The sequence below is a fragment of the Arachis ipaensis genome, chromosome B04, assembly GCF_000816755.2.
Source record: "Arachis ipaensis cultivar K30076 chromosome B04, Araip1.1, whole genome shotgun sequence".
Lineage (NCBI taxonomy): Eukaryota > Viridiplantae > Streptophyta > Magnoliopsida > Fabales > Fabaceae > Arachis > Arachis ipaensis.
Genome location: NC_029788.2, coordinates 131,474,432 through 131,502,074, shown reverse-complemented (window position 1 = coordinate 131,502,074; position 27,643 = coordinate 131,474,432). Strand labels below are relative to the sequence as shown.

The window sequence follows — 27,643 nt, the reverse complement described above, 5'->3', positions numbered from 1 at the left end:
ATTATAATACCCTTAACAGCTATATCAAATGCATCCTCAACCTTCCCTTCTCATTTGTTCTCTCTAACATCACCTTCAGGTATGAACACAGAGTAGCTCAAATAGTCTTTTGGTAAATGCCAACTATATTGTTCATAAGCTGACTTTGGATGGAAAAAAACCGGTATGCAGCCGGCTAAGATTGCGTCGAAAGTTGATCTCCTCGTGTAGGAATCGCCAGACGGCTCCAAGCAAATTGATCTTTGAAAAACACTCATGACGCTGACCGGATCTTCACAAGTATTTTTGTTGTTTTTACCCCTGTAGCATCCTAGGAGTTTGCAACTGCTAGAAGACTGGCATTGTCTGATCAGCTCGTTTCTGATGGAATCCGGTGCATTAGGCGTTGGGGCGCCTGCAAAGGAGAACAAATAAGGCCTCTTCATCCTTCTCATTCTCTTTTGCCACAAAGAAACATGAAGATCCTTTGAGAATTTGTCTGAGGGTGACTTCAGACAGGTTTGTGTTAACACAAATTAGTGCTAATTACTTGTGCATTTGTATAATTAAGTGTAGCTTGGCATTTTTTACAATTTTTTGTTGGTTCAAACTTTAATCATGAAGTCACTATTAATTTCTGTATTGATCTCCTTTATTTATATACTTAGCATTATAACACATAATAATGATGATTGCTAATTAACTCAACATAGTTAAACAAGTAAAGTAGTTTGGTTAATCTTATGTGTTCACTTACAGAATCTGCCTAGATTCCAACCTGAGAATCTGGAGAAGAACAAGACTATATTCGAGAGGGTAAATGAAATGGCGACGAAGAAGGGATGCACTCCATCTCAGCTTGCATTGGCATGGGTTCACCACCAAGGAAATGGTGACTGCCTCATTCCTGGAACCACCAAAGTTGACAATTTTAACCAAAACGTTGGTGCTTTATCTGTGAAACTTGCACCACAAGAAATGGCAGAACTCGAGTCCTTTTCTGTTGTGGACGCTGTCAAATGTGATAGATACACCGGCGATCTAATTACCTGGAAGAACTCTGATAGTCCACCACTCTCTTCTTGGAAAGCTGTTTAATTTTCTTGCTGTTGATTTGTTCTTTCAATTAATTAAGTAATCTGAAGTTTGGACTCTGTTCCAGATAACTTCATGTATGTGTGTGTGTTTCTCTGTCTAAATAAACAAAAGACTTAAGCACATCAACAATGGCATGCCTTCTACTATTAATCTTTGACCAAGGTGAAAGCAAAGTTTCATATCTAAATGATTCAGTGATTTGTATTTCTTTTTTATGTTAAAAATTATGGTCATAAGTGAATGAATGTAACTAACAAGTAAGTACTCATTTTGTTTTATTTATTTCTTCAAGATCCAATAGTTTTTCAATGTAAATATATGAGGTGGAAGGTCCTATTAACATTTTTTAAAAGAAAATAAAAGTGAGGTCCACCATTTGATTAGTTAAATGGGGGTGGGTTTGTGGGGTTCTTTTTCTAATTGCTGTATTCTTTAATGGCTGCTGGGAGTGGGACAATTTTTTTTATTAAAATTATATTTACTTTCTTGTTTAGAATAACTATACTCAGCCATTTGAGGTTTCACACCTGTAGTCATTTGACAATTAACATTCACAAAGCTTCATTCAGCTTCTTCCACTGATATCATAGTGCTACCATCATCTTCACATTACAACAATGGCTAAAGTTGGAAGAATGAAGCTGGGTTCATAGGGCTTGGAGGTGTCTCAGCAAGGACTTGGTTGCATGGAATGTCTTCTGGCTATGGACCTCCAAAACCAGAACCAGATATTGTGATAGGAATTATGACTTCCTCCACTCCCCTTATTTTATTTTTAGTTTAGTATTGTTTTTGTTTAGAAAAGCATTCAAAAGGAAGAGGAGCACTGTGCTTTTGGCATTACCTAAATTGCACTATATTATGCTGATCTAGTTTATTGAGCCCACCAAAACCTCAACTTTAGTGAGATTATCAAATACCAAATCCATTTAACTTCATTGCATTTAAGAAGATAAAGACATATCAGAGATGAAAACCAACATAATTAAGACCTAGGGCATATTCTCTTACAGATAATTTATTTTATTTTGTGCCTACTGAAAAATAAAAGTATTGAAATATACCAATCAAGAACAAACGTATCCAACAATCGGAACCTTAAATATATATATATACTGGTACATAATCTTTGATAAAAATAATATATTTTACCTAAGTGTTGTAACTACTATTTCAACATGGAGATAGTCATAAATTTATCCTCATTAGTCATAATGATTTCTAATGAAGTGAATGATTAATAATATGATATTAATTAATAATCTTTGCCTTGCAATCATGATGGAGTTTTCAACTACTTATAAGAGTAGGCAAATAGCTCAGAACATTCATTCAAAGAAGCCAAATAAAACTTCTGCATCACTCTTCGAACACTGATCATAGTTGCAACTAGCAAGCACATCATCACCACAACACAGCAATGGCTAAAGTTGGAAGAATGAAACTGGGATCACAAGGTTTGGAGGTATCTCAGCAAGGACTTGGTTGCATGGGAATGTCTGCTTACTATGGACCTCCAAAGCCAGAACCTGACATGGTTGCTCTCATTCACCATGCTGTTCAAAGTGGTGTCACATTCCTTGATACCTCTGATGTCTATGGTCCTCACACCAATGAAATTCTGATTGGAAAGGTTCCTACTTGAGCTTTGATTCACCTACCCTTTTGACTTTTCTTCTGATTTTTTATTTTTTTTAGTTGTTCTGATCCTTGGACTTAATTGGAGACAGATAAGTTGACATAAACAGTTCAGTTGATCTTATCCAAGTGAAAAAAATAACGAGTGATTCAAGATTTTATGTTGCTTTCTTCTCTGTTATAGATCATGGATTCTTCTTAAGCAAGTTCTCAAGTTTGAATTTTATGTCACAATTTTGTTTTGGCTTGTGCATATGATATTATGATGAAATGTTTGGAACTTTGAGACAGGCTTTGAGTGGAGGGGTGAGAGAGAAGGTTGAATTGGCAACCAAGTTTGGTATCCGCATTTCTGATGATGGAAAATATGAGAACCGTGGTGATCCATCATATGTGAGAGCTGCCTGTGAAGGAAGCTTGAAGAGACTTGACATTGATTGCATAGATCTCTATTACCAACATCGAATCGATACACGTGTTCCAATCGAAATAACGGTTTGAATCTTTCTCTATCATAAAATAAGTCTTTAGGTCAACTTGAACCATAAGAGTTTACGAGTTAACTCGAGAAATTAATAACCTTGAATTTCACATTTAACTAGTTCAGTGAACACTTATGTTTGAATTATTCATCACTTAACAAGATTGAATATCATATTGTTAAGGAAATGCAATCCGTTTTATGGAACTGACATTTAGTATGTTAATTGTTTTTTTTTTTTTTTTGATAGTTTTAGAACTCACTTAAATCCCAAAGAGGGAAGTGAGAGCAAGCTACAGACAACAAGAAAAAACGAAACTTAAACTAAACAAAACAAGAACCAAACATAAAACAACAAAGACATAAGCTAAAGATCTAGACTATTACACGAATGTCAAAAACCTCGAAGGCACTAAGAAGCCTAGGACCGCCAACAGAACAAAAAAACAACACGAACAACGAGTCCCTGAGAAACAAACCCACACCACTAAAAATCACAAATAAGCAGTTTCAACCATAATTACTGTGCCTATAATTACACCATTGGTTGACCAGGAATTGAATGTCGCTTACACATGCCTCAAAGGATCTTTCCTTCTTGCAAAAAATTCTGCAGTTGCGCTCCTTCCATATAGTCCACACCGTTGCAAAGAAGCAAATAATCCATTCACACTTTTGTATATTACCAAGCCTTAAATCCACCCAGCAGTCAAAGCAATCTTTTGCTAAATTCGGCCACACCCAAGATAGACCCCACCTTTGAAGGATCACAACCCATAAATTCCAAGACCAGTCACATGCAAAGAAAATGTGGTGGACAGACTCAGGTCTAGAACCACAAAGCACGCACTTCACATCCTCACTCCGAAGCATCTTCAAATTGCACAGCCTATCCTTTGTATTTAGTCTTCCTAGAACTATAAACTAAGTGAGGAGCTCCACTCTAGGAGGAACAAAGCCAACCCACAACTTTTTAGCAAAATTATACATGTTGGAATCCGTCTCTCTATTCCTGTCCTTATAAATAATATTAAGGAAAGATTTAACAGAAAAATCCCCATTTTTGTCGAAATCTATCCACTTCATCTACTTTTATGGTAATTGTTAAGAGCATGAAGTAATAAAAATAGACTACCTTATGTGTGATGACTTCAATTTTTTTCACTTCTTCAATTTCAAGTTAAGACTGGTGAGCTTAAGAAGCTTGTTGAGGAGGGAAAAATAAAATACATTGGTCTATCCGAGGCTTCAGCTTCAACAATCAGAAGAGCACATGCTGTTCATCCCATATCAGCTGTGCAGTTAGAATGGTCTCTTTGGTCAAGAGATGTTGAAGAAGAAGTGATTCCAACTTGCAGGTTTGAATCTAATCATTCACAAGTATTAATGTTCTTGTTAACAAGCAAATCTCTTTCTAGGACTTCTCATAAAACATCATGATACAATGTCTGAGTTTTTGGCTTCCAACTATTGTCCTTTTCAGGGAACTTGGCATTGGAATTGTTGCATACAGTCCTCTTGGCTGCGGATTCTTTTCATCCGGATCAAAGTTGCTTGATAATTTATCACAGGACGACTTCAGGAAGGTTTGTGTCATATGTGTGCGATTATAGAAATTCATGCTCTGATCACTTGTCATTTTCATAATCATGTTTTGTACTCAGTTACATATTCTTTCACAAATCTTAACAAGTCAAACTTTAGTAGATAAGTTACCTACTAATATTATTAGGATTTTGTTGATCGGTGACCTAAAAAGATATATGATAATATATATTCATTTCATAACACTTGCATCTTACTATATTATGTTTTTCAAATGTTCATCAATGATACATACATTAAAAAAAAAAAAAAAGAAATGGCCGCAAAGAAAGGATGCACACCATCTCAGCTTGCATTGGCATGGCTTCACCACCAAGGCAATGATGTCTGCCCCATTCCCGGAACCACCAAACTTGAGAACCTTAACAACAACATTGGTGCTTTATCTGTGAAACTTGCACCACAAGAAATGGCAGAACTCGAGTCCTTTGCTGCCGCAGATGTTGTCAAGGGTGGTAGATACGCCGGCGATCTAATTACCTGGAGGAACTCTGATACTCCACCACTCTCTTCTTGGAAAGTTGTTTAATTTTCTTGCTGTTGAGTTGTTCTTTCAATTAATTAAGTGATCTGAAGTTTGAACTCTGTTCCAGATAACTTCATGTATGTGTGTGTGTTTCTCTGTCTTAATAAACAAAAGACTTAAGCACATCAACAATGCCATGCCTTCTACTATTAATCTTTGACCAAGGTGAAAGCAAAGTTTCATATCTAAATGATTCAGTGATTTGTATTTTTTTCTTATGTTAAAAATTATGGTCATAAGTGAATGAATGTACTAACAAGTAAGTTTTTCAATGTAAATATATGAGGTGAAAGGTCCTATTAACATTTTTATAAAGAAAATAAAAGTTAGGTACACCGTTTGATTAGTTAAATGGGGTGGGTTTGTGGGGTTCTTTTTCTAATTGCTATATTCTATACTGGCTGCTGGGAGTGGGACAATTTTTTTTATAAAAACTATATTTACTTTCTTGTTTAGAATAACTATACTCAGCCATTTGAGGTTTCACAGCTGTAGTCATTTGACAATTAACATTCACAAAGCTTCATTCTGCTTCTTCCACTGATATCATAGTGCTACCATCATCTTCACATGACAACAATGGCTAAAGTTGGAAGAATGAAGCTGGGTTCACAGGGCTTGGAGGTGTCTCAGCAAGGACTTGGTTGCATGGGAATGTCTTCTGGCTATGGACCTCCAAAACCAGAACCAGATATTGTGATAGGAATTATGACTTCCTCCACTCCCCTTATTTTATTTTTAGTTTAGTATTGTTTTTGTTTAGAAAAGCATTCAAAAGGAAGAGGAGCACTGTGCTTTTGGCATTACCTAAATTGCACTATATTATGCTGATCTAGTTTATTGAGCCCACCAAAACCTCAACTTTAGTGAGATAATCAAATACCAAATCCATTTAACTTCATTGCATTTAAGAAGATAAAGACATATCACTATATCAGAGATGAAAACCAACATAATTAAGACCTAGGGCATATTCTCTTACAGATAATTTATTTTATTTTGTACCTACTGAAAAATAAAAGTATTGAAATATACCAATCAAGAACAAACGTATCCAACAATCGGAACCTTAAATATATATATACTGGTACATAAAAAGTGTTGTAAATACTATTTCAACATGGAGATAGTCATAAATTTATCCTCATTAGTCATAATGATTTCTAATGAAGTGAATGATTAATAATATGATATTAATTAATAATCTTTGCCTTGCTGTCATGATGGAGTTTTCAACTACTTATAAGAGTAGGCACATAGCTCAGAACATTCATTCAAAGAAGCCAAATAAAACTTCTGCATCACTCTTCGAACACTGATCATAGTTGCAACTTGCAAGCACATCATCACCACAACACAGCAATGGCTAAAGTTGGAAGAATGAAACTGGGATCACAAGGTTTGGAGGTATCTCAGCAAGGACTTGGTTGCATGGGAATGTCTGCTTACTATGGACCTCCAAAGCCAGAACCTGACATGGTTGCTCTCATTCACCATGCTGTTCAAAGTGGTGTCACATTCCTTGATACCTCTGATGTCTATGGTCCTCACACCAATGAAATTCTGATTGGAAAGGTTCCTACTTGAGCTTTGATTCACCTACCCTTTTGACTTTTCTTCAATTTTTTTTTTTTTGGTTGTTCTGATCCTTGGACTTAATTGGAGACAGATAAGTTGATATAAACAGTTCAGTTGATTTTATCCAAGTGAAAAAATACCGAGTGTTTTCAAGATTTTGTGTTGCTTTTCTCTCTGTTATTGATCATGGATTCTTCTTAAGCAAGTTCTCAAGTTTGAATTTTATAAATGAATAATGTCATTTCTTATTATGTCATAATTTTTGTTTTGGCTTGTGCATATGATATTATGATGAAATGTTTGGAACTTTGAGCAGGCTTTGAAGGGAGGGGTGAGAGGGAAGGTTGAATTGGCAACCAAATTTGGTATCAGCATTTCTGATGATGAAAAGTTTGAGAACCGTGGTGATCCATCATATGTGAGAGCTGCCTGTGAGGGAAGCTTGAAGAGACTTGAAATTGATTGTATAGATCTCTATTACCAACATCGAATTGATACACGTGTTCCAATCGAAATAACGGTTTGAATCTTTCTCTGTGCTAATACTATTATTTAGTTAATCTTGAATCTTTAGGACTACTTCGGTGAACACATGTTTAAATGTTTCATTGTATTCCATTTTATTCTATAATTCTCTATCAGTTAACAAGATTGAATATCATATTCTTATGGAAATGCAATCTGTTATATGGAACTGACATTTTAATTGTTAAGAGCATGAAGTAAAAAAATAGACTACTTTATGTGTGATTACTTCAATTTTTTTCACTTCTTCAATTTCAAGTTAAGATTGGTGAGCTTAAGAAGCTTGTTGAGGAGGGAAAAATAAAATACATTGGTCTATCCGAGGCTTCAGCTTCAACAATCAGAAGAGCACATGCTGTTCATCCCATATCAGCTGTGCAGTTAGAATGGTCTCTTTGGTCAAGAGATGTTGAAGAAGAAGTGATTCCAACTTGCAGGTGCAGTTTAAGACAACGAATAACTCGATGTTTGAAACACTAAGATGATCCAATGGCATACATTGTATAGAAGTTACTATGATCTATATGATTGGATTATCATAGCCTATATCATCAATATAAATATATGATCCACAATTTAATTTCATGGCTTTTAAATTTTATACTTCTCAGGGAACTTGGTATTGGAATTGTTGCATATAGTCCTCTTGGGAGAGGATTCCTTTCATCAGGAACAAAGATACTTGAGAATTTATCTGAGGGTGACTTCAGACAGGTTTGTGTTAACACAAGTTAGTGCTAATTACTTGAGCATTTTCATAATTAAGTGTACCTTGGCATTATTTACGATTTTTCATTAGTTCAAACTTTAATCATGAACTCGCTATTATTTTCTGTATTGATCTTCCTTTAGTTATATACTTAGCATTTTATCATATAATAATGATGATTACTAACTGAACACATAAAACAGAATACAGTTTTCTCGATCAACAAAGTTAAACAAGTAAAGTAGCTTGGTTAATCTTATGTGTGTTACAGAATCTGCCTAGATTCCAACCTGAGAATCTGGAGAAGAACAAGACTATATTTGAGAGGGTTAATGAAATGGCGGCGAAGAAGGGATGCACTCCATCTCAGCTTGCATTGGCATGGGTTCACCACCAAGGAAATGATGTCTGCCCCATTCCTGGAACCACCAAAGTTGACAATTTTAACCAAAACATTGCTGCTTTATCTGTGAAACTTGCACCACAAGAAATGGCAGAACTCGAGTCCTTTGCTGCCGCGGATGCAGTCAAGGGTGATAGATACGCCGGCGATCTAAGTACCTGGAAGAACTCTGATACTCCACCACTCTCTTCTTGGAAAGCTGTTTAATTTTCTTGCTGTTGATTTGTTCTTTCAATTAATTAAGTGATCTGAAGTTTGAACTCTATTGCAGATAACTTCATGTGTGTGTCTTGTGTATTTCTCCGTCTAAATAAACAAAAGACTTAAGCACATCAAAAGTGCATTGGCATGCCTTCTACTATTAATCTTTGACTAAGGTGGAAGCAAAGTTTCATATCTAAATGATTCAGTGATTTGTATTTTGTTTTTAATATTAAAATTTATGGTCATAAGTGGATGAATATAACTAACAAGTAAGTACTCATTTTGTGTTATTTTATTTCTTCAAGATCCAGTAGTTTTTCAATGTAAATATATGAGGTGAAAGGTCCTATTAACATTTTTTAAAGAAAATAAGAGGTCCACCATTTGATTAGTTAAATGGGGGTGGGCTTGTGGGGTTCTTTTTCTAATTGCTATATTCTATAATGGCTGCTTGGAGTGGGACAAGTTTTTTTATTAAAATTATATTTACTTTCTTGTTTAGAATAACTATACTCAGCCATTTGACGCTTCACAGCTATAGTCATTTGACAATTAACATTCACAAAGCTTCATTCAGCTTCTTCCACTGATATCATAGTGCTACCATCATCTTCACATTACAACAATGGCTAAAGTTGGAAGAATGAAGTTGGGTTCACAGGGCTTGGAGGTGTCTCAGCAAGGACTTGGTTGCATGGGAATGTCTTCTGGCTATGGACCTCCAAAACCAGAACCAGACATGGTTGCTCTCATCCACCATGCTATTCAGTCTGGTGTCACATTCCTTGACACTGCTGATGTCTATGGCCCTCACACCAACGAAATTCTAATTGCAAAGGTTCCTACTTGATCTTTAATTCAGCTACCCTTTTGGATTTTCTTTTGATTTCTTATGTTTTTCTGATATGAAGTTCCTTGGTTATAATTAGACTAATGTTATTTGCATATACAAGTTAGTTGATATCTCTTGAGATAGAGTAAGAACAAGACAGAGAATATTCTGTTTCTTGTTCATGTACATCTTCCTATCAGTTTATGGTTTTGGATAAGTGGTTTCATGACACTCTGAATGTCAAATCAGGGGACTAAGGTGAAGTAGTAAGGAGTCTTTTCCATCCTCAATAACTAACTAGTGTCGAGGGTTTGAGTCTCGGCTTGTGAAACTTTGTTTAAGAGATCAAACAGTTATTGGGATGTATACTCTTTCTATGTGAAGATATCATGTCTTTTATTGTAGTTAGTTTCAATTTTTGGCAGGCTCTGAAGGGAGGGCTGAGAGAGAAGGTTGAATTGGCAACCAAATTTTCAATCAATATTATTGGGGAAAGGAAATTCGATATCCGTGGAGATCCAGAATATGTGAGAGCTTCCTGTGAGGGGAGCTTGAAGAGACTTGACATTGATTGCATTGATCTCTATTTTCAGCATAGAGTTGATACTCGCGTGCCAATCGAACTCACTGTTAGACCTCTTTCTTTCTCTTTTTGTTTTTGCTTTATCACCAACTTGATGTCATTAATGGAGGGTTAAATAAGTTTCTAGTCCTTGTAAAATCAGTAAATTGTCTCTATTATTATTCCAGATATACATAGATCAACTTAGAAATTGGTACCTGTAATTATGTTGGGACCAAAATATAAATCACCAGCTTTGCATCACAATTGTATTGTACAACAACCCCAATCTGCATTTAGTATATATGTGTCTTTGTTAAGGAAACACTTGATACAATCTTAGGATGTGAGATAATTGCATATATGAAGAGATATGTATGATGACTTCAAATTTTTCCTTGTAATTGTTTTAATCAAGATTGGGGAGCTTAAGAAACTTGTTGAAGAGGGAAAAATAAAGTACGTCGGTCTATCTGAGGCGTCGCCTTCAACAATCAGAAGAGCACATGCTGTTCATCCCATAACCGCTGTGCAAATTGAATGGTCTCTATGGTCCAGAGATGTCGAGGAAGAAATAATTCCAACTTGCAGGTGTGAATCTAAAGCACAAGGATTAATGTTCTTTTTAACAAGCAATTCTATTTCTAGGACTTCTGAATTTTTGGCTTCCAAATATTGTCCTTTTCAGGGAACTTGGCATTGGAATTGTTGCATATAGTCCTCTTGGCCGCGGATTCTTTTCATCCGGATCAAAGTTGCTTGATAATTTGTCGCAGAACAACTTCCGGAAGGTTTGTGTGATGTGCATTTCCTTAATCATGTTTTCTGCTCATAGTCACACATTTTCATCTACTTCAAAACCTTGTGCCTTTCACAAATTTTAACAAGTCAAACTTCAGTGGATTACTTACCTACTAATATTATGAGGATTTTGTTAATCAGTGTCCTAAAAAGATACATGATAATATGCACTGATTTCATAACATATATCATATCCATATTTAATAGTTTTCCCTATATAACACTTACATCTTACTATATTATGTTCCTCAAATGTTCATCAATGATACATAAATTATAAAACCTTATGTTTTGTGTTCTGTTGCAGGCTCTGCCTAGATTTCAACCTGAAAACCTGGAGACGAACAAGACTATATTCGAGAGGGTCAATGAAATGGCCGCGAAAAAAGGATGCACTCCATCTCAGCTTGCATTGGCATGGCTTCACCACCAAGGCAATGATGTCTGCCCCATACCTGGAACCACCAAAATTGAGAACTTTAATGACAACATTGGAGCCTTGTCTGTGAAACTTACACGGGAAGAAATGACAGAACTCGAGTCCTTTGCTACCGCAGATGTTGTCAAGGGTGATAGATATGCAGAGGATATGTTAGCTACATGGAAGAACTCTGATACTCCACCACTTTCTTCTCGGAAAGCTGTTTAATCATGTTCATCACAATGTTTATTTTATCATTGCACCTTCAAGAGTGTTGGTTACTTTCAATAAATAGATCAGTATGAAGGGCATGTATGTGTTCCCTTTTGAAATGAATTTGGTTACATCAGTGAACCTTCCAAATTTCTAGCTGCTGATTTTGTATATTCTTAACTTTGAAGTGGTTTTTGGATTCTGCTGCCTATACATAAAATAAGGGTTTATGGAGAATTTGTGCCAATGAAAAAAGAGTCCTTATTCAGTTGCAGATAGTGGTCAACTTGCAGTTGATTGTAGTAGTGAAGATTTTGACAATCCAGAAAATTCACATGCCAGTGACTATTAATAAAGGGTTTGGCTAATATGTGTCCGATAAAGATATTAATCAAGAAGTTTATTATAAAAAATTGTGTAAAGTTTGATTTTTAATACAATTGTTATGCATTTATTAAAAGTTAAAACAAAATATTTAAAATTATCTAATAATAGTAATCTTAATTTATTTTTGGTTGAAAAAGAGAATCTATCTATCTATTTATTTATAATAAATAAAAACTAATATCTATTATTATTCAATTGAAACATCAAGTACTAATTAAATGCAATAAACATACATTAAAAGTGTCATAATAATAAGGTTTAATTAGTCTGTTGATTCCTATAATTTCGCAAAATTTTCAATTAGGTCTTTATACTTTTTTTCCTTTTAATTGAGTCTCTATACGTTAATTTTTTTTCAATAAAGTCCGTACCGTGAGTATAACGTTTAAGATAATGGAATATTCTATTTAAAAAACGAATATTCTTATAAATTAAAATGGCTTGTTCTTAATACAATTTTTGGGTTAGAAATTGAATCGAAGTTTGTTAATTGGTAATCATCTTATAGAGCAGATATATAAGATTTTGTTCATTGGTTACATTGATAATAAATAAACTTAGAGAAGCAAAACTGGAAGCCAGAGAACTCTTATTCATTTGCTGAGACAAACTTTTTCATCTACTTCAAAACTTGGTGTTTTTAACAAATTTTAACAAAGTCAAACTTTAGTGGATAACTTACCTAGTACTATTATTATTGTTAGGATTTTGTTAATCAGTGTCCTTAAAAAGATATATGGTAATATATATTGACTTCATAACACATACCAAATCCAAATTTAACAGTTTTCCCTGTATAACACTGCATCTTACTATATTATGTTTTTCAAATGTTCATAATGATACATAAACTATAAAATCTTATGTTGTGTGTTGTGTTGCAGGCTCTGCCTAGATTCCAACCTGAAAACCTGGAGACAAACAAGACTATATTCGAGAGGGTTAACGAAATCGCCATGAAGAAAGGATGTACTCCATCTCAGCTTGCATTGGCATGGCTTCACCACCAAGGCAATGATGTCTGCCCCATACCCGGAACCACCAAAATTGAGAACTTTAATGACAACATTGGAGCCTTGTCTGTGAAACTTACACCACAAGAAATGACAGAACTCGAGTCCTTTGCTGCCGTAGATGTTGTCAAGGGTGATAGATTTCCAGATGGTTTTGTACCTACATGGAAGAACTCTGATACTCCACTTTCTTCTTGGAAAGCTGTTTGATCAAGTTCATCACTTAATATTTAATTTACCATTTCACCCTCTGGAGTGTTGATACTTTAAAAATAAATAGATCAGTGTAAAGGGCATTTATGTATTGTGTTCCCTTTTGAAATGAATTTGGTTACATCAGTGAACCTTTGAAATTTCTAGCTGCTGATTTTGTATTCTTAACTTGGAAGTGGTTTTTGGATTCTATTGCAGATAACTTCATATGTATTCTACAAAACACAGTTCACATTTCTATTTCTTCATAGAATTTTTAAAACAATTTGTATGGTGGAAGAATTCATTTTTTTTCTTTTCTAATTGAAGAAATATGTAATAGTGATTATTGTATATCACAAGTAAGTGCGTTATTTTGAACTTGAGGAGAAAATGGTTGCCAGAGTTAGAGTTACACTTATTTTACTTTGAATTAATATTTTTACATTATCAATTTGAATAGAATTTAAGAAAAATATCAAATCATAGTGACTTTATTAATGTTATGGTTCTCCTGTAACTTGTAGCTATTATCAATGTTATCGTTCTGATTTTATTAGTTAGCATTTAACAGTATATAATTAATATGTTTTAAGAAGCAAAATTAAATTAGACAATATATGTATTTATATATAATATATGATGATTAATTTAGTGACTAATTTTTAGTATATATATAATATTTTTGATAAAAATTATATATAAATATTATATATTCTATTATAAAAATTTTCAAAGAGTTCTCACTTAAATTAATATATTTTAAACTAATAATTATTTAAAAAGATACCTTATTCCCACCTAAAGTCCCTTCGGCAAAGCCATCGAGACCTTAGATAAGACCTAGCCCACCACTCCTTCGGCATTGCCATCAGAGCAAGAGAGCTAGGGGATCAAATATTCCAATACTTACACCATTGTTTTGTACATACCTATATTCCTACACCATTGATCAAACTAAGCCATATACTACTCTCTAATAATGTCAAATTGGCATATATTCACATTTTAGAAAAGAAAAACAACTAAAGTAATAATTAAACCAAACTAAATATACTACTAAAACTTCTTGCTTGAATAGTCTCCTTCTTTTTTTGTAAATTCTCTTTGGTCCAATAAAACACACATATTATGTTATAGTTCCTACATAAAACATTAATTAAAATAAGATAACTACCATGATTAAATAATTCAAAGAGTTTAGAGAGTAACAAATTAAATAATTTTTAAAATAGTAAAAAAACCACGTACGATAATCAGTTATGTCAAGTATACTCTTTCTTCTTAGATTTTCTCCTCTAGCTCTTTTCTCCTGGCGTTCAAAAAATTTTTGAGAGTGACTAACAACTTGTGCGTAAGTTCTTGTTTTAACATATTCACTTGAAATTCTTGACCATTGTTTTCCTAATTCTTCGTAGCCTTTGAGAAACAACCTGCCAAAGAGATAGTTTGATATAATGAATGATTAGCAGATTTTATAGGAAAGTTCTTTTTGTCTGACCTTTAAACAACAAACATATAATTAATACGTACTTGTGCTCTTGTAAAGTCCAATGAACTGTTTGTCGCCGTTTATTGTTGTCACTAGAAGCTACAGGTAAAGTTTCGGGTTGGATTATGGTGCTGTTAGTATGTCGGTTTTGTTCTCTTCTTGCCCCTGACATGGTTGATGACGGTAAGGTAATATCCATTGGCACTGCCATGTCTGCCGCAAGCGCCATTGCCTCCATCCTATCATGATAATATTACCAAGATGTATTTACAAAACAGAATAGAAGACTTAACCAAAAAATTTAAAAAATATTGATTAATCACAAAATAAAAAAGTATGAATTGTGCTTTAATTATGTTGTAAATACAAATTGGGGTTATTTTAAAATGGCAACGGATCAACTTCTATTGTATATAATTATAAAACTAAGATTTGAAATTTTTCATTTCTACATTACAATTGTATTTAATTGATATAAAAATAGTTTTACGAGTCTCCATATATCAGTATAATTTTTTTTTTTTTGCCTTTTATTTTGTTTCTTTGTTTGATTAAGAATGATTGGGATGCAAAATTAGTTATAAAAACATCGCAGACACTAGCAGGAGCGCTAACAATTTGGATATGAATGTAAGTGTATCACTGAGTATCCATATATCTGTATGGGCAAAAAATAAATAAAGAAATAAAAAGGGAATGAAAACATTTAGAGGAGTCACCTGTGATGATGATGAGTCCAATGAGGCGGTGGAGGTGGTGGTGTTGCATTGACGATGGGAATGGAGAGAGGGCTGTGTTCCAATGGGGTAGCAGGCACAGGTATCGTGATGCTCATGTTCCCAGGATAACCGTGTTTGATGGCATTAACGTCGGTCATCACTTTCAAGAATCGCTCTTGCAGCTGTGCCGGAGTCTTTCCAGGGAGTTGAGCAGCCACGGTTTTCCAGTGATTGTGTATAGCATCCTGTAAACAATTGGCCATAACCAACTCAAAAGCTTTGTTCTTCTCCCAAGTCCAGACCTGAGGTTGCGGTTGAGATTGAAGTGGTTGATGACCACCCACTGCGGCAATCATCTGTGACGGTGGTTGATAACCCCAAGTGTCATTAAAAAACTGATCAGTCATCTTGTTTATATCTGTCTGCGACTTGGATTGATGCTGAGATTGAAGCTGAGATTCTAGCTGAGGCAGAGGCCGAGGCAGAGACTGGGAGCAAGGCTGAGGCGGAGATTCTAACTGAGGCTGAGGCAGAGGCAGAGGCTGGGAGCAAGGCTGAGGTGGTTGATTAACATGGACGTCAATAGCACATTGCTCTTCCATATTCGTTGAATGCTGGAGCTGAGGCTGAGAATGCTTGGTAGCTTCCGTCTCCTCCCGGTTCGTATCCATCATGAAAAGAGCATCCAGTTCCTCTTTCATCTTTTCTGGGTTATCCTCCATATCCATCTTTGGAAGAGTGTCATCCCAAGAATGCAGTTGATTATCGTCCAAGTCCAAGGGAAACAGATCTTCCATCATCTCCTTGGTATCCATCGTTAAAATAGCATCTAGCTCCTCTTCAGTTATTGCTGCATCAAATCTTTCCTCTGCAATCATTCCTGCGTTCTGTAGGTCTTCCCTTCTTCCTAGTTTCTTGGTTCTTCTTCTTCTTGGTTCTTCTTCTTCTTGGTTTCTTGGAGAGTATCTTTCGTTTGGTTTAATCCTAATAACACATTTATTGAAACTTCACTATAGATTAAAGTTGTTTAGATTAAATTAAATTAAGGGAACTTCCACAAGGATTACATTTCGTTGGAAGATTTTTTCTCTTCACAAAGTTGATTATCGTCCAAGTCCAAGGGAAACAGATCTTCCATCGTCTCCTTGATATCCATCGTTAAAAGAGCATCTAGCTCCTCTTCAGTTATTGCTGCATCAAATCTTTCCTCTGGAATCATTCCTGCGTTCTGTAGGTCATCCCTTCTTAGTTTCTTGGTTCTTCTTCTTCTTGGTTTCTTGGAGAGTATCTTTCGTTTGGTTTAATCCTAATAACACAGATTAGAGTTGTTTAGATTAAATTAAATTAAGGAAACTTCCACAAGGATTACATTTAGTTGGAAGATTTTTTCTCTTCACATTTAATATAAGCTTCATTTTTTAAATTAAAGTGGTTTAGATTATATTAAATTATGGATAAAATCCAAAAAGATTTCATCTTCAAAATTTTATTTTAGAATCTTTTAATTTTTATATAATGTAAATTTGAAAAATTTTAACTAAATAAAGAAACTATCCTAATAGGATGTCGAGCTTCTTTCCTGGCTTGATGAAGTGAAGTTAATGGCAGCAACTCTTCGAACCGGAAAGAGATGAAAGCCAATGGAAGAAGCCTATGAGTTGAAAGCAAAGAAGGCTTACAGACAGAGGCAGGGACTTAGGTTGAGGCAAAAAATGGCTTGATGAAGCGTTCGTTCTTGACAACTATGAATTTAAAGAATGATAATGTGGGATTTGTTGTCTTTGGTAGTTATTTTAGTTCTTGATCTAATTATGAAACAAGCTCTTTCCCAACTACATGCCTTCTAATCGAAAATTGATTTAAATTTGTTTTTTAAAAGATATATTTCTCAATGTAAAACGAAAATTTAAAGTTTAGATTTTATTAGAGAAATCACATTATTAACTAATTTTGTTAAGTTTAAATAAGTAAAAAAAGTGAGAAAATAAATAAATCTTAAAATAATTTAATTTTTATGCACATGTTTTTATATTCAATCAGGATTTGTTACTATAAGAAAATGCCTACTCAGACATTGCCAATTCTCAGAGGCTAAGCTTTTTTAAATTCATATATATAATTCTGTATTTTTAATTAAATTAATCAAATATTATAAAATAAAAATAAATGTATAATACAGAATGCGGGTTACAAACAATCTCTTCTGGCTCTCCCCCCCCTCTCTCTCCTACTGTGTTTGGACTAGAACTTTACAAAGACAATTTAACAGAGGTTTTGCGAGCAAATAGCCATTTGATCAGTTGAGGGATCGAGTCCATGGCCGAGACAAATCCTCCAATCCGGTAACAAGGTCAGGAGTCGCGCGAATTGGTTTTGGTGCAATGATTGCAGTGCCTTGACTTCCAGGCACAAATGTATTTCTTCTAGTCTTCTAGTCTTCTCAATCAGTGACCAATGAGCAAGGCATTTCTGAAAAAATAATACATAACAAGTTCATAAAAGTTCAAATATCAAAGTTTATGGCTAAAGAAGAAAAATAATAATCACTCATGCAAGAAAAAAGATAACAAAACTTAACAATTAACAATGTTTATGTTACATTGATACATGAGATAGAGTTTCATATGTAATCAATTCAAATAATTCTGAAGCAAGGAGATAATCTTATATTAGTAAATTTTTTAAAAAAAAATTGAAGCTGTTAATCCTTGTGTAAGCATGCACATGTTTTGCAGGAATTTATCAAAAACAACAGAATAAATAAACACTTGGTCACATTAGGTTCCAGAACAAATAAACACTTGAAAACCATGCGTCTTCTTATGATGAGGAACACCTGGAAGTGGTAAAAAGAAAACAATATCAGGTTTAGCATGAGTCAGATCATCAAGGAAATTGAGCTTCTTATCTTGATAATTAATATAATCTACTTTTGTTAAGTTATGCTTAGCCAATTGGCTCATTATCCTCAAAACAATTATCCTATTGGAGCAGTTATCAGCATATATAACAAGAAATAATATCAAACAATAAAAAATAACTCGATTAATTGAGAAGTCATAGAGTGCAAAAAGACAAAGTCAAAGTGCATCCAAATCCAACCTTTTTTTATCAAGGATCATTTCAAGATATGATTTGGTGATCCAAGGTCCATTGATACCAAGCCTCATTGCTTCTGTTCAGTCTGCAGAAAATTATTTTTTCCCCACTTTTGGATAAGTAACTCAGCATATTATTAATAAAAGAATGCATAATTGAAGTAGGCAGCAAGGATATACATAGAAATCTCTAGCCAAACAAGGTTTTTAATATAAAGTGGAAGAGAAGGTAAGAAAAGATACAACAATGAAAATGAGAATAACACAAGATCATAACTGACAGTTGAAATGCCAACGAGCTAGTTAGTATCACAATTGACACTAGGCCCAAGTTGTAAGACTAATTGTTTCCACAGAAGTGGCACACATCCGAGTGAATGCAGCTGACAGGATAATTTTACAAGTAATGGGGTGAAAACTTCAACAAAATACTTAGGAGAAAACAACAAGACTTTATGATCACTGATAAACCTGAACCGAACTTGCCCTTCAAAATCTCCTGAAAAAGTAACACATACAAGATAAAATCCCAGGGACCATTTATCAAACAGTGGAATAGAACTCATTCGAATTTCAGGGGAAATTACATGAGAAAGCTGCCAGGAAATAGAATAAGTAAACAGCTCTGGTTGCTTAATCACGTTTCTGATAAAACTTGTGTTCAAGATCAATCATTGAGTTAATAAACTCTAAGAACATGGATGATGATTAATACAGATCAAGTTAGTTGAGACTTAGAGAAGAGATTGAATTTAATTTCCCTTTTTCCATGCTTGCATTCTTAGTATTTCTCTGCAATTATCCATAAATATGGCTTTTAAAAGGTATTAAAAGACTTCCAGATAAGTAACTACCATTAAAAGGGTTTAGGATTTACACTGATGTATCATATTATATTATATTGAAGTTTCTAGAAGAAATAAAACACAGAAGTCCAAACCCCTTAAACTGGCCCAAGCTGAAGAGTTTCCTGCCTCAATATCACATTTTGCCGAACTTATGGTGAACAGGTTTTGCGAAATTTAATATCAAATTAATCAAAGCATATCAGACATTTTACTAACAAAAGGTTGAAAAGAACAAATCAGACAGCAATGCATACTCTTGACATTTCAGAAAGTGAGAAAGAGAAAACTAAGCAAAATTTAAAAGAATCAAGAAAAGAAGAGTTCTTCCCAAGTGAAGCAACCAAATGGATGATGATCATCTTCAAGTCCATCATATCGTTGCTACTACAACAAAACCAACAGCAATAGACATCAATGCAGTTCCTTGAATGCTAAGTAAGCTCAGTGCAGCAGACTTATCCTGATTCTCTTGATCTTCAGTAGAAGACTTCAGTGTGTTAATTGGAACTTCTTCTTTCGTAACCCCTGCCATGTTAGAAACTCTCTGTCTCACTTCAGCTACCTGCAGGTTGCACAAGAATGAATCACGACATTTGAAAGAGTATTGAATCGGACTGGATGTTTAATCAAAAGGGCACTTTTCACTTTTCATTCTATATTCTCATTATATATATGTTCATCTAAACCAGGGCATTCAGTTATTTATACCACAAAAATCTCAAATCCAGCACTTCTTTATATATAAAATGCAGTTAAATATACCTTCTCTAACAATCAGAACCTAGAACCCTAAGAACCAGAAACATACCTTCTCTAACAATCAGAACCTAGAACCCCAACAACCAGAAACAATACACATTCAGAAGCTAAACCCCCAAACTTAAAAACCCTATAATCGCAGAACCTCCACAATTCACAGAACCAAATTTAGGAAAAACGAAACATACCATCTCTGTCTCTTTTGGCCATTGTTGTTCATCATCATCATCATCATAGCCACACGCACCTTCTTCGACACTGAAACGAGAGAAGAAGTGAGGTAATGAGCAAGAAAGAGAAGATAGAGAGTGAATCAGAGAATGATTATCTAGTGAGTGCACGATGGTGAGCGACGAGACGACGATGTGAGCTACGATGATGAGCCAAGGAGGCTTGCGACGATTGGGAGCAGCGACGGTGAGCGCGCGAGACGACGATTGTGAGCTGCGACGGTGAGCTCACGAGACGACGGTGGTGAGCGCACGAGACGGAGATGGTGAGTGGCGGCGACGGCGAGAGACGAAGGAAGGTGAAGAAGAAAAACCTCTGTGAATTCGAATGGCGGGTAAATTCAGTAACTTGAAAACTTGCCTTGAAAAATTTTCATTAAGCGCATACTAAGCAATTAAGCATAGGAAACACTTTTTGGGAAACGTTTTTTAGCAACAAAAGTATATTCATATGTATTAAAATAAAGTTTATTTTTAGGATTTTTTCCTAAAATAAAATAAAAAAATTATTATTTTTTCAAAGCCAATATACTAAATTTAATTTTAGAAATGTCATTTTTTTTTAAGAGTGAGTTCACTCAACCCCGATAAACTCCATCCAAATTTTTGAAAATTTCAATTTTTAAGCTATTATCATCGTCTCCATTAGTTAGGACTGTCAAAATGGATCAAACTCATCGGGTCAGCTCGTTTACCCATTTAAATGGACATGCTTTGTCTAAGCTCGTTTAAATTTCGGGCTAAACGGGCCGAGCCCGATTAATTCGAAAAAAATGACGGTTAAACGAGCTAGTCCGTGGACTAAACGGGTGGCCCGTTTATTTTTTTATATATATTTTTTCAAAAAAAAAGTTGTACTTTTAGTCGATATTTCTCCTGATCCTACCCAAAAATTCGACCCATCAAATAAAAAGAATATTATTTTTTAAAGATTTTTTTATCTAAAAGTAATATTTTTTGTCAAAATATTTTTCAAAAAATAAAATAAAATGATAAACGGGCTGGCCTGAAAATGGACAACAAAATAGAATAAAGAAATTTTGTTAACGAGGTGGTCAGAAAATGGACGACAAAATAGAATAAAGAAATTTTGGAACGTTCGATTGCAAATAATTCTTTTATTTATTTCAAATATATATAATTAATATCTCTATTATATAAAATGACTAAAATACTCTTATTATATATATTAATTTTGAGAATCTTAAATTCTAACCCTTTTCTTCTCTATCGTTATAGGGTTATAATTTAAAGTTTTCAAAATAAATATATATATATATATATATATATAATAGGAATATTTTAGTTGTGTTTTATAATAGGGATATTATAGTAATTTTTTATAAAAAATATTAATTTATACCGGTTCAAAATTTAATTTATTAATTTTTTTGCTAAATTGATTTGTCCAGTCTAATTTTAATAAAAATAATACAATTTAATTCATTTTATGTGTTAAATTTTAATTTTTAAAAAATATCTTTAAAAATAGACGTTTTTAACATTTTTATTAAGTGGCTCCCTAATTTTAAACCTTAAAATAATTCTCATGTGTCATGTGTGCATTAGTAGGTCTGTAGGTGACTCATAAAAAATAATAAAAAAGGTAAAAAGAAAGGGAAAGAAAAAGAAAAAGAGAGGTGTAAGAACGCATATTTTATGACTCTATTATCAATCATTTTTACCTTATATAACATTTCTTCTTCTTTTTACAAAATACTATCTATGGCTGATGATTATGAAGTATGAGCTGCTTTTTAATTGAGAAGTGTGAACCACATTGTATCTTATCATAATAAATAAATCTTTCTTCACAGGGTACTGGTCTCCATAAAATTGTCACAGCTATCATATTCATTTGACAATTAACGTTCACAAAGCTACATTCAGCTTCTTCCACTGATATCAATCATAGTCCTACCATCATCTTCACATCACAACAATGGCTAAAGTTGGTAGAATGAAGCTGGGTTCACAGGGCTTGGAGGTGTCTCAGCAAGGACTTGGTTGCATGGGAATGTCTGCTGCCTATGGACCTCCAAAACCAGAACCTGACATGGTTGCTCTAATCCACCATGCTATTCAAAGTGGTGTCACATTCCTTGACACTGCTGATGTCTATGGCCCTCACACCAACGAAATTCTAATTGGAAAGGTTCCTGTTTGAACTTTGATTCTGATACCCTTTGGAATTTTCTTTTGATTCCTTCTGTTTTTTTCTGATATGAAGTTCCTTGGTTTTAATCAGACTAATGTTATTTGCATATACAAGTTAGTTGATATCTCCTGAGACAGAGTAAGAACTAGAGAATATTCTGTATCATGTTCATAGTTTATGCTTTTGGATAATTGGTTTCATGACACTTTGAATGTCAAATCAGGGGACTAAGGTGAAGTAATAAGGGGTCTTTTCCATCCTTAATAACTAACTAGTGTCGAGGGTTTGAATTTCGGCATGTAAAATTTGAGGACTAGACATTGTGTTTCACAGTGGATATGCTGAGAAACCAAAAAAAAAAGTTATGGGATGTATGCTTTTTCTATGTGAAGATATCATGTCTTTAATTGTAGTTAGTTTCAATTTAGGGCAGGCTCTGAAGGGAGGGATGAGAGAGAAGGTTGAATTGGCAACCAAGTTTTCATTCAATTTCATTGAGGATGGGAAATTTGAAATCCGTGGAGATCCAGAATATGTGAGAGCTGCCTGTGAGGGAAGCTTGAAGAGACTTGAAATTGATTGCATTGATCTCTATTTCCAGCATAGAGTTGATACTCGCGTGCCAATTGAAGTCACGGTTTGAGCCCTTTCTTTGTTCTTCTGTTTTTGCCTTATGATAGTTCTGTTATCTCCAACTTCATATTATTTATTAAGGGTTTTTTGTTCACTGAAAAATCAGCAAGTTGAACCTTGTAAATTGTGTATTGTTATTCCTGATAACATAGGGACTAATATTACTTAACAATGTATTGTACTATATGCATTTTTGAATATATGTCTTTGTATCCTTCAATGCTTTTGTCTATTTCCAAGTTTTCATATCATATAGTTAAGGAATATGAGTATGCAACATGTTCTGGCATTGATATTTGATACAATCTTAGAATATGAGATGAGGCAGGGATATGTATGATGACTTGAAATTTTTCCCTTGTAATTTTTAATCAAGATGGGGGAGCTTAAGAAACTTGTTGAAGAGGGAAAAATAAAGTACATCGGTCTATCTGAGGCGTCGGCTTCAACAATCAGAAGAGCACATGCTGTTCATCCCATAACAGCTGTGCAAATTGAATGGTCTCTTTGGTCTAGAGATGTTGAGGAAGAAATAATTCCAACTTGCAGGTGTGAATCTAAAAGCACAAGCATTCATGTTCTTTGTTAACAAGCAATTCTATTTCTAGGACTTCTCAAAAACATCATGATACAATTCCGGAATTTATGTTTCCAAATATTGTCCTTTTCAGGGAACTTGGCATTGGAATTGTTGCATATAGTCCTCTTGGCCGCGGATTCTTTTCGTCTGGATCAAAGTTGATCGATACTTTGTCGCAGGATGACTTCCGGAAGGTTTGTTTCGCACGTCTGTAATTACAGAAATCATGCTTCAATCACTTTGTGCATTTCCATGATCATGTTTTTCTGCTGAGAGTCACACATTTTCATCTACTTCAAAACTTGGTGTTTTTAACAAATTTTAACAAGTCAAACTTTAGTGGATAACTTAACTACTACTATTATTATTATTAGGATTTTGTTAATCAGTGTCCTTAAAAAGATATATGGTAATATATATTGACTTCATAACATATACCAAATCCAAATTTAACAGTTTTCCCTGTATAACACTGCATCTTACTATATTATGTTTTTCAAATGTTCATAATGATACATAAATTATAAAATCTTATGTTGTGTGTTGTGTTGCAGGCTCTGCCTAGATTCCAACCTGAAAACCTGGAGACAAACAGGACTATATTCGAGAGGGTTAACGAAATGGCCATGAAGAAAGGATGTACTCCATCTCAGCTTGCATTGGCATGGCTTCAGCACCAAGGCAATGATGTCTGCCCCATACCCGGAACCACCAAAATTGAGAACTTTAATGACAACATTGGAGCCTTGTCTGTGAAACTTACACCACAAGAAATGACAGAACTCGAGTCCTTTGCTGCCGCAGATGTTGTCAAGGGTGATAGATTTCCACATGGCTTTGTACCTACATGGAAGAACTCTGATACTCCACCACTTTCTTCTTGGAAAGCTGTTTGATCAAGTTCAGCACTTAATTTACCATTTCACCCTCTGGAGTGTTGATACTATAAAAATAAATAGATCAGTGTAAAGGGTATTTATGTTTATGTATTGTATTCCCTTTTCAAATGAATTTGGTTACATCAGTGAACCTTTGAAATTTCTAGCTGCTGATTTTGTATTCTTGACTTCGAAGTGGTTTTTGGATTCTATTGCAGATAACTTCATATGTATTCTACAAAACACAGTTCACATTTCTATTTCTTCATAGAATTTTTAAAACAAAATATAGTGGAAGAATTCATTATTTTTTTTCTTTTCTAATTGAAGCAACATGTAATATTTGGTATTCATAATACTAAGACTTAATATGTACAAAGATTGTTCCAACTAAACACAAAAATGAAATGCAACTAAATAGACCTTTCAAATGATTTGTAATGAAGATTTCTAAATAACATCATCATCCATGCATGCATGATCCATCTCGAAAAGGGTGAGAAAAATCCATGAGCAAATTTGAGACCTTGTGAACCAACTTCATTCATTAGAATAGTAAACATTGTCTGTTGATGAAATCTCCTTTTTTATTTCTTCTACTCTTCTGATAATACCCTTAACTGCTATATCAAATGCATCCTCAACTTTCCCTAATCTAGACCTTGGTTCACGGTATGTAACTCTTGGAATAAGCCTAATAACTTCTTCTCTCATCTTAGAAATTCTAGTCCTAGAAATCCTAGCCAATGTGTCATTGATAATTGCTTTGTTCTCTCTAACATCACCTTCAGGTATGAACACAGAGTAGCTTAAATAGTCTTTTGGTAAATGCCATCTATATTGTTCATAAGCTGACTTTGGATGGAAGAAAACCGGTATGCAGCCGGCTAAGATCGCGTCGAAAGTTGATCTCCTCGTGTAGGAATCGCCGGACGGCTCCAAGCAAAAGATTGATTTTTGAAAAACACTCATGATGCTGACCGGATCTTCACAAGTATTTTTGTTGTTTTTACCCTTGTAGCAGCTTAGGAGTTTGCAACTTCTAGAAGACAGGCATTGTCTGATGAGCTCGTTTCTGATGGAATACGGTGCATTAGGCCTTGGGGCGCCCGCGAAGGAGAACAAATAAGGCCTCTTCATTCTTCTCATTCTCTTTTGCCACAAAGAAACCTGAAGATCCTTTGAAGGGTGAAAGTAAGTTGGATATGGAATTGGGAAATCATTGTCATAGGAATCTGTCTCAATTGTCAACATTGACATGTTCCTAGCTTCTGGCAAGAACATTAACTTGGTCCCCCAATCACCAAAATCACCACTTTTTCTTCTGAAATCATATGCTGTTCTTCCACCAATCAAAAAATGATCCCTACCCCACATCCTCTTCCATTCTTTCTGATTTGAAAGCCATTCCACAAGTGCTAATGGAGCTTCATCTCTAATTCCATCATCATATCCCCAAAGATATTGACCAACATTAAGACCAGCATAATAAGGCACAAATATTGCTGAGGCCAATGCAGAATCATTGGTTAAGCACTTGTAATGCTTCATAATGTTGTGGAAAATAACTTCTAAGGAGAATTGGTTTGTTTGGTACCAAGTATCCTTCAACAAAACCTTTGCATTCTCAATAATCTTAGGACCAAGTCCTAAATTTGTGAGATAAGGACACATATCACCCCAATGCAATAAACTGCGACATCTCTTTAATAAATCATCATTGAACCTGCTAGGAAGTTTATGAACATAGATATATTGGCCATAACAAGGGTCTGAATTTCTTATTGGTGGAGCCTTATTATTACTATTTGGTGTAACAATAAGTTCATCAACATTAACATTGTTGTTGTCTCTAATCAAAGGAGGAGGAGGAGGGGGAGGAATCATTTGTTTCTCTTGTGTGCTATTGAATTCAACCCCATTTGTTGTTGAATTGTTTTGAGTGAAATTGAGTGAGGGAATTGAAGGTGTAATAGGAGTATTATCATTATCAACATGATGATGATTTGCACCATTGGTTTTGAATGGTTTTAAGGAGAAACCATTTTCTTTGATCACAGAATAATAATCCAAGAGAATCATTGACATGTAGAAAAGAAAGATGGTGAGAAAAACAAACCGGAATTGTTCAAAGTACCTCCTCAATGGTGACTTATTGTCCATCATTCTTTCTTGTGTTTGACTTTGAAGATGAAGAATATAATGTATGTGTTTGTTATTATTTCTCTCTGATGAATCATAAGAAAAAAAGAGGGAGAGAGATTGATTTTGTAATGCAAGAGTTTGATTCTTATTTTATAAGAAGGGCATTAAATATAAGGAATGATATATGGAAAGAAATCATGGGAAAAGATTTGTTCTGAAAAAAATCAATGAATTATTCATTTTCTTTTTGGCTTAAAAAGGAATATATATGGAAGAAGAAGAAGAAGAATAGAAATTTGAGGACTAAATCAAGAAATTAAGTCAGGTAAGATTCTTAATTTCTTATATGTGTATATATAGAGGCATCACACATGCATGCATGCTAGACAAATTAAGATTACCAAATGCAATTATAAATGTTAATTAAGAAGAACGAGTAAATTAAGAAATATGAAATTTAAAGAGTATTAATAAAATAAAATTATTTAATTTAATATATGATGTCCTTCTATAAATTTATCTCGTAAAACTTTACTGTGATGTTTATATGTATTGTTACTTATTGTAGCGTGTTTATTTATGAAAAATCATCATGTAGATAACAATTTTTAGAGCGAAACTTCATTCACTTATTTTAGTAGAATTCGTGATAACTAGAGAGCACTTGGAAAAGATTATATGTAAACTCAAAAGATAATAAATGTTTTATTGTCTAAAACTGTATCGTTTCTATGTTTACGTGGCAGCAATGGAACACGCACTATGAACAACTCCGTTTCGTTTCGCCCTATCCATTGAAGAAAAAAAGACCTACATGTCCACTGTTTATTATCATAAAGGACTTAATTAGTATTTTTTTTCCAATGACTAATTAGTCTGAAGTCAAAATCTTCAAAAATTAAATTGTCACTTTCCTCTTATAGTTATATATTTATA

At 34.2% G+C, this 27,643-nt stretch overlaps 4 protein-coding genes and 1 long non-coding RNA gene across 13 annotated transcripts; 3 read left to right on the top strand and 2 right to left on the bottom strand.

Annotated features, from left to right (window-relative positions):
- On the top strand, positions 256-1,197 carry LOC110270814 (probable aldo-keto reductase 3). The gene is made up of 3 exons (XM_021120246.1): positions 256-279; positions 383-498; positions 702-1,197. The coding sequence occupies exons 1-3, from the start codon at positions 256-258 to the stop codon at positions 1,075-1,077; spliced, it is 516 nt and encodes a 171-aa protein (XP_020975905.1). The 3' UTR covers positions 1,078-1,197.
- On the top strand, positions 2,381-13,434 carry LOC107635593 (probable aldo-keto reductase 2). Of its 7 annotated transcripts, XM_021122207.1 has the most exons (6): positions 8,746-8,919; positions 9,249-9,584; positions 10,004-10,207; positions 10,559-10,731; positions 10,829-10,931; positions 11,249-11,849. In XM_021122207.1, the coding sequence occupies exons 2-6, from the start codon at positions 9,372-9,374 to the stop codon at positions 11,588-11,590; spliced, it is 1,035 nt and encodes a 344-aa protein (XP_020977866.1). In that variant the 5' UTR covers positions 8,746-8,919; positions 9,249-9,371; the 3' UTR covers positions 11,591-11,849. The 7 variants fall into 7 exon arrangements, with proteins under 7 accessions (XP_020977867.1, XP_016194591.1, XP_020977868.1 ...); XM_021122208.1 differs by lacking the exons at positions 9,249-9,584; positions 10,004-10,207; positions 10,559-10,731; positions 10,829-10,931; positions 11,249-11,849 and adding exons at positions 2,381-2,710; positions 3,007-3,210; positions 7,695-7,867; positions 8,042-8,144 and having other exon boundaries at positions 8,411-8,933; XM_016339105.2 differs by lacking the exons at positions 8,746-8,919; positions 9,249-9,584; positions 10,004-10,207; positions 10,559-10,731; positions 10,829-10,931 and adding exons at positions 2,382-2,710; positions 3,007-3,210; positions 4,382-4,554; positions 4,680-4,782.
- Positions 17,517-20,723, bottom strand: LOC110271379. 3 transcript variants are annotated; one of them, XR_002362068.1, is made up of 4 exons: positions 20,272-20,723; positions 18,481-19,886; positions 17,978-18,214; positions 17,517-17,847 (listed from the first exon to the last, which is right to left on the bottom strand). It is a non-coding gene; the product is annotated as an uncharacterized LOC110271379 (long non-coding RNA). The 3 variants fall into 3 exon arrangements; XR_002362069.1 differs by lacking the exon at positions 17,978-18,214 and having other exon boundaries at positions 18,481-18,859; positions 18,948-19,886; positions 20,272-20,722; XR_002362067.1 differs by lacking the exon at positions 17,978-18,214 and having other exon boundaries at positions 20,272-20,720.
- Positions 22,047-24,805, top strand: LOC107635594 (probable aldo-keto reductase 2). The gene is made up of 5 exons (XM_016339111.2): positions 22,047-22,468; positions 22,905-23,108; positions 23,481-23,653; positions 23,776-23,878; positions 24,239-24,805. Exons 1-5 carry the CDS (start codon positions 22,256-22,258, stop codon positions 24,578-24,580), a joined length of 1,035 nt encoding a protein of 344 aa, XP_016194597.1. The 5' UTR covers positions 22,047-22,255; the 3' UTR covers positions 24,581-24,805.
- LOC107637423 (probable xyloglucan galactosyltransferase GT13) lies at positions 24,626-26,852 on the bottom strand. The gene has a single exon (XM_016340840.2). It carries the CDS (start codon positions 26,726-26,728, stop codon positions 25,103-25,105), a length of 1,626 nt encoding a protein of 541 aa, XP_016196326.2. The 5' UTR covers positions 26,729-26,852; the 3' UTR covers positions 24,626-25,102.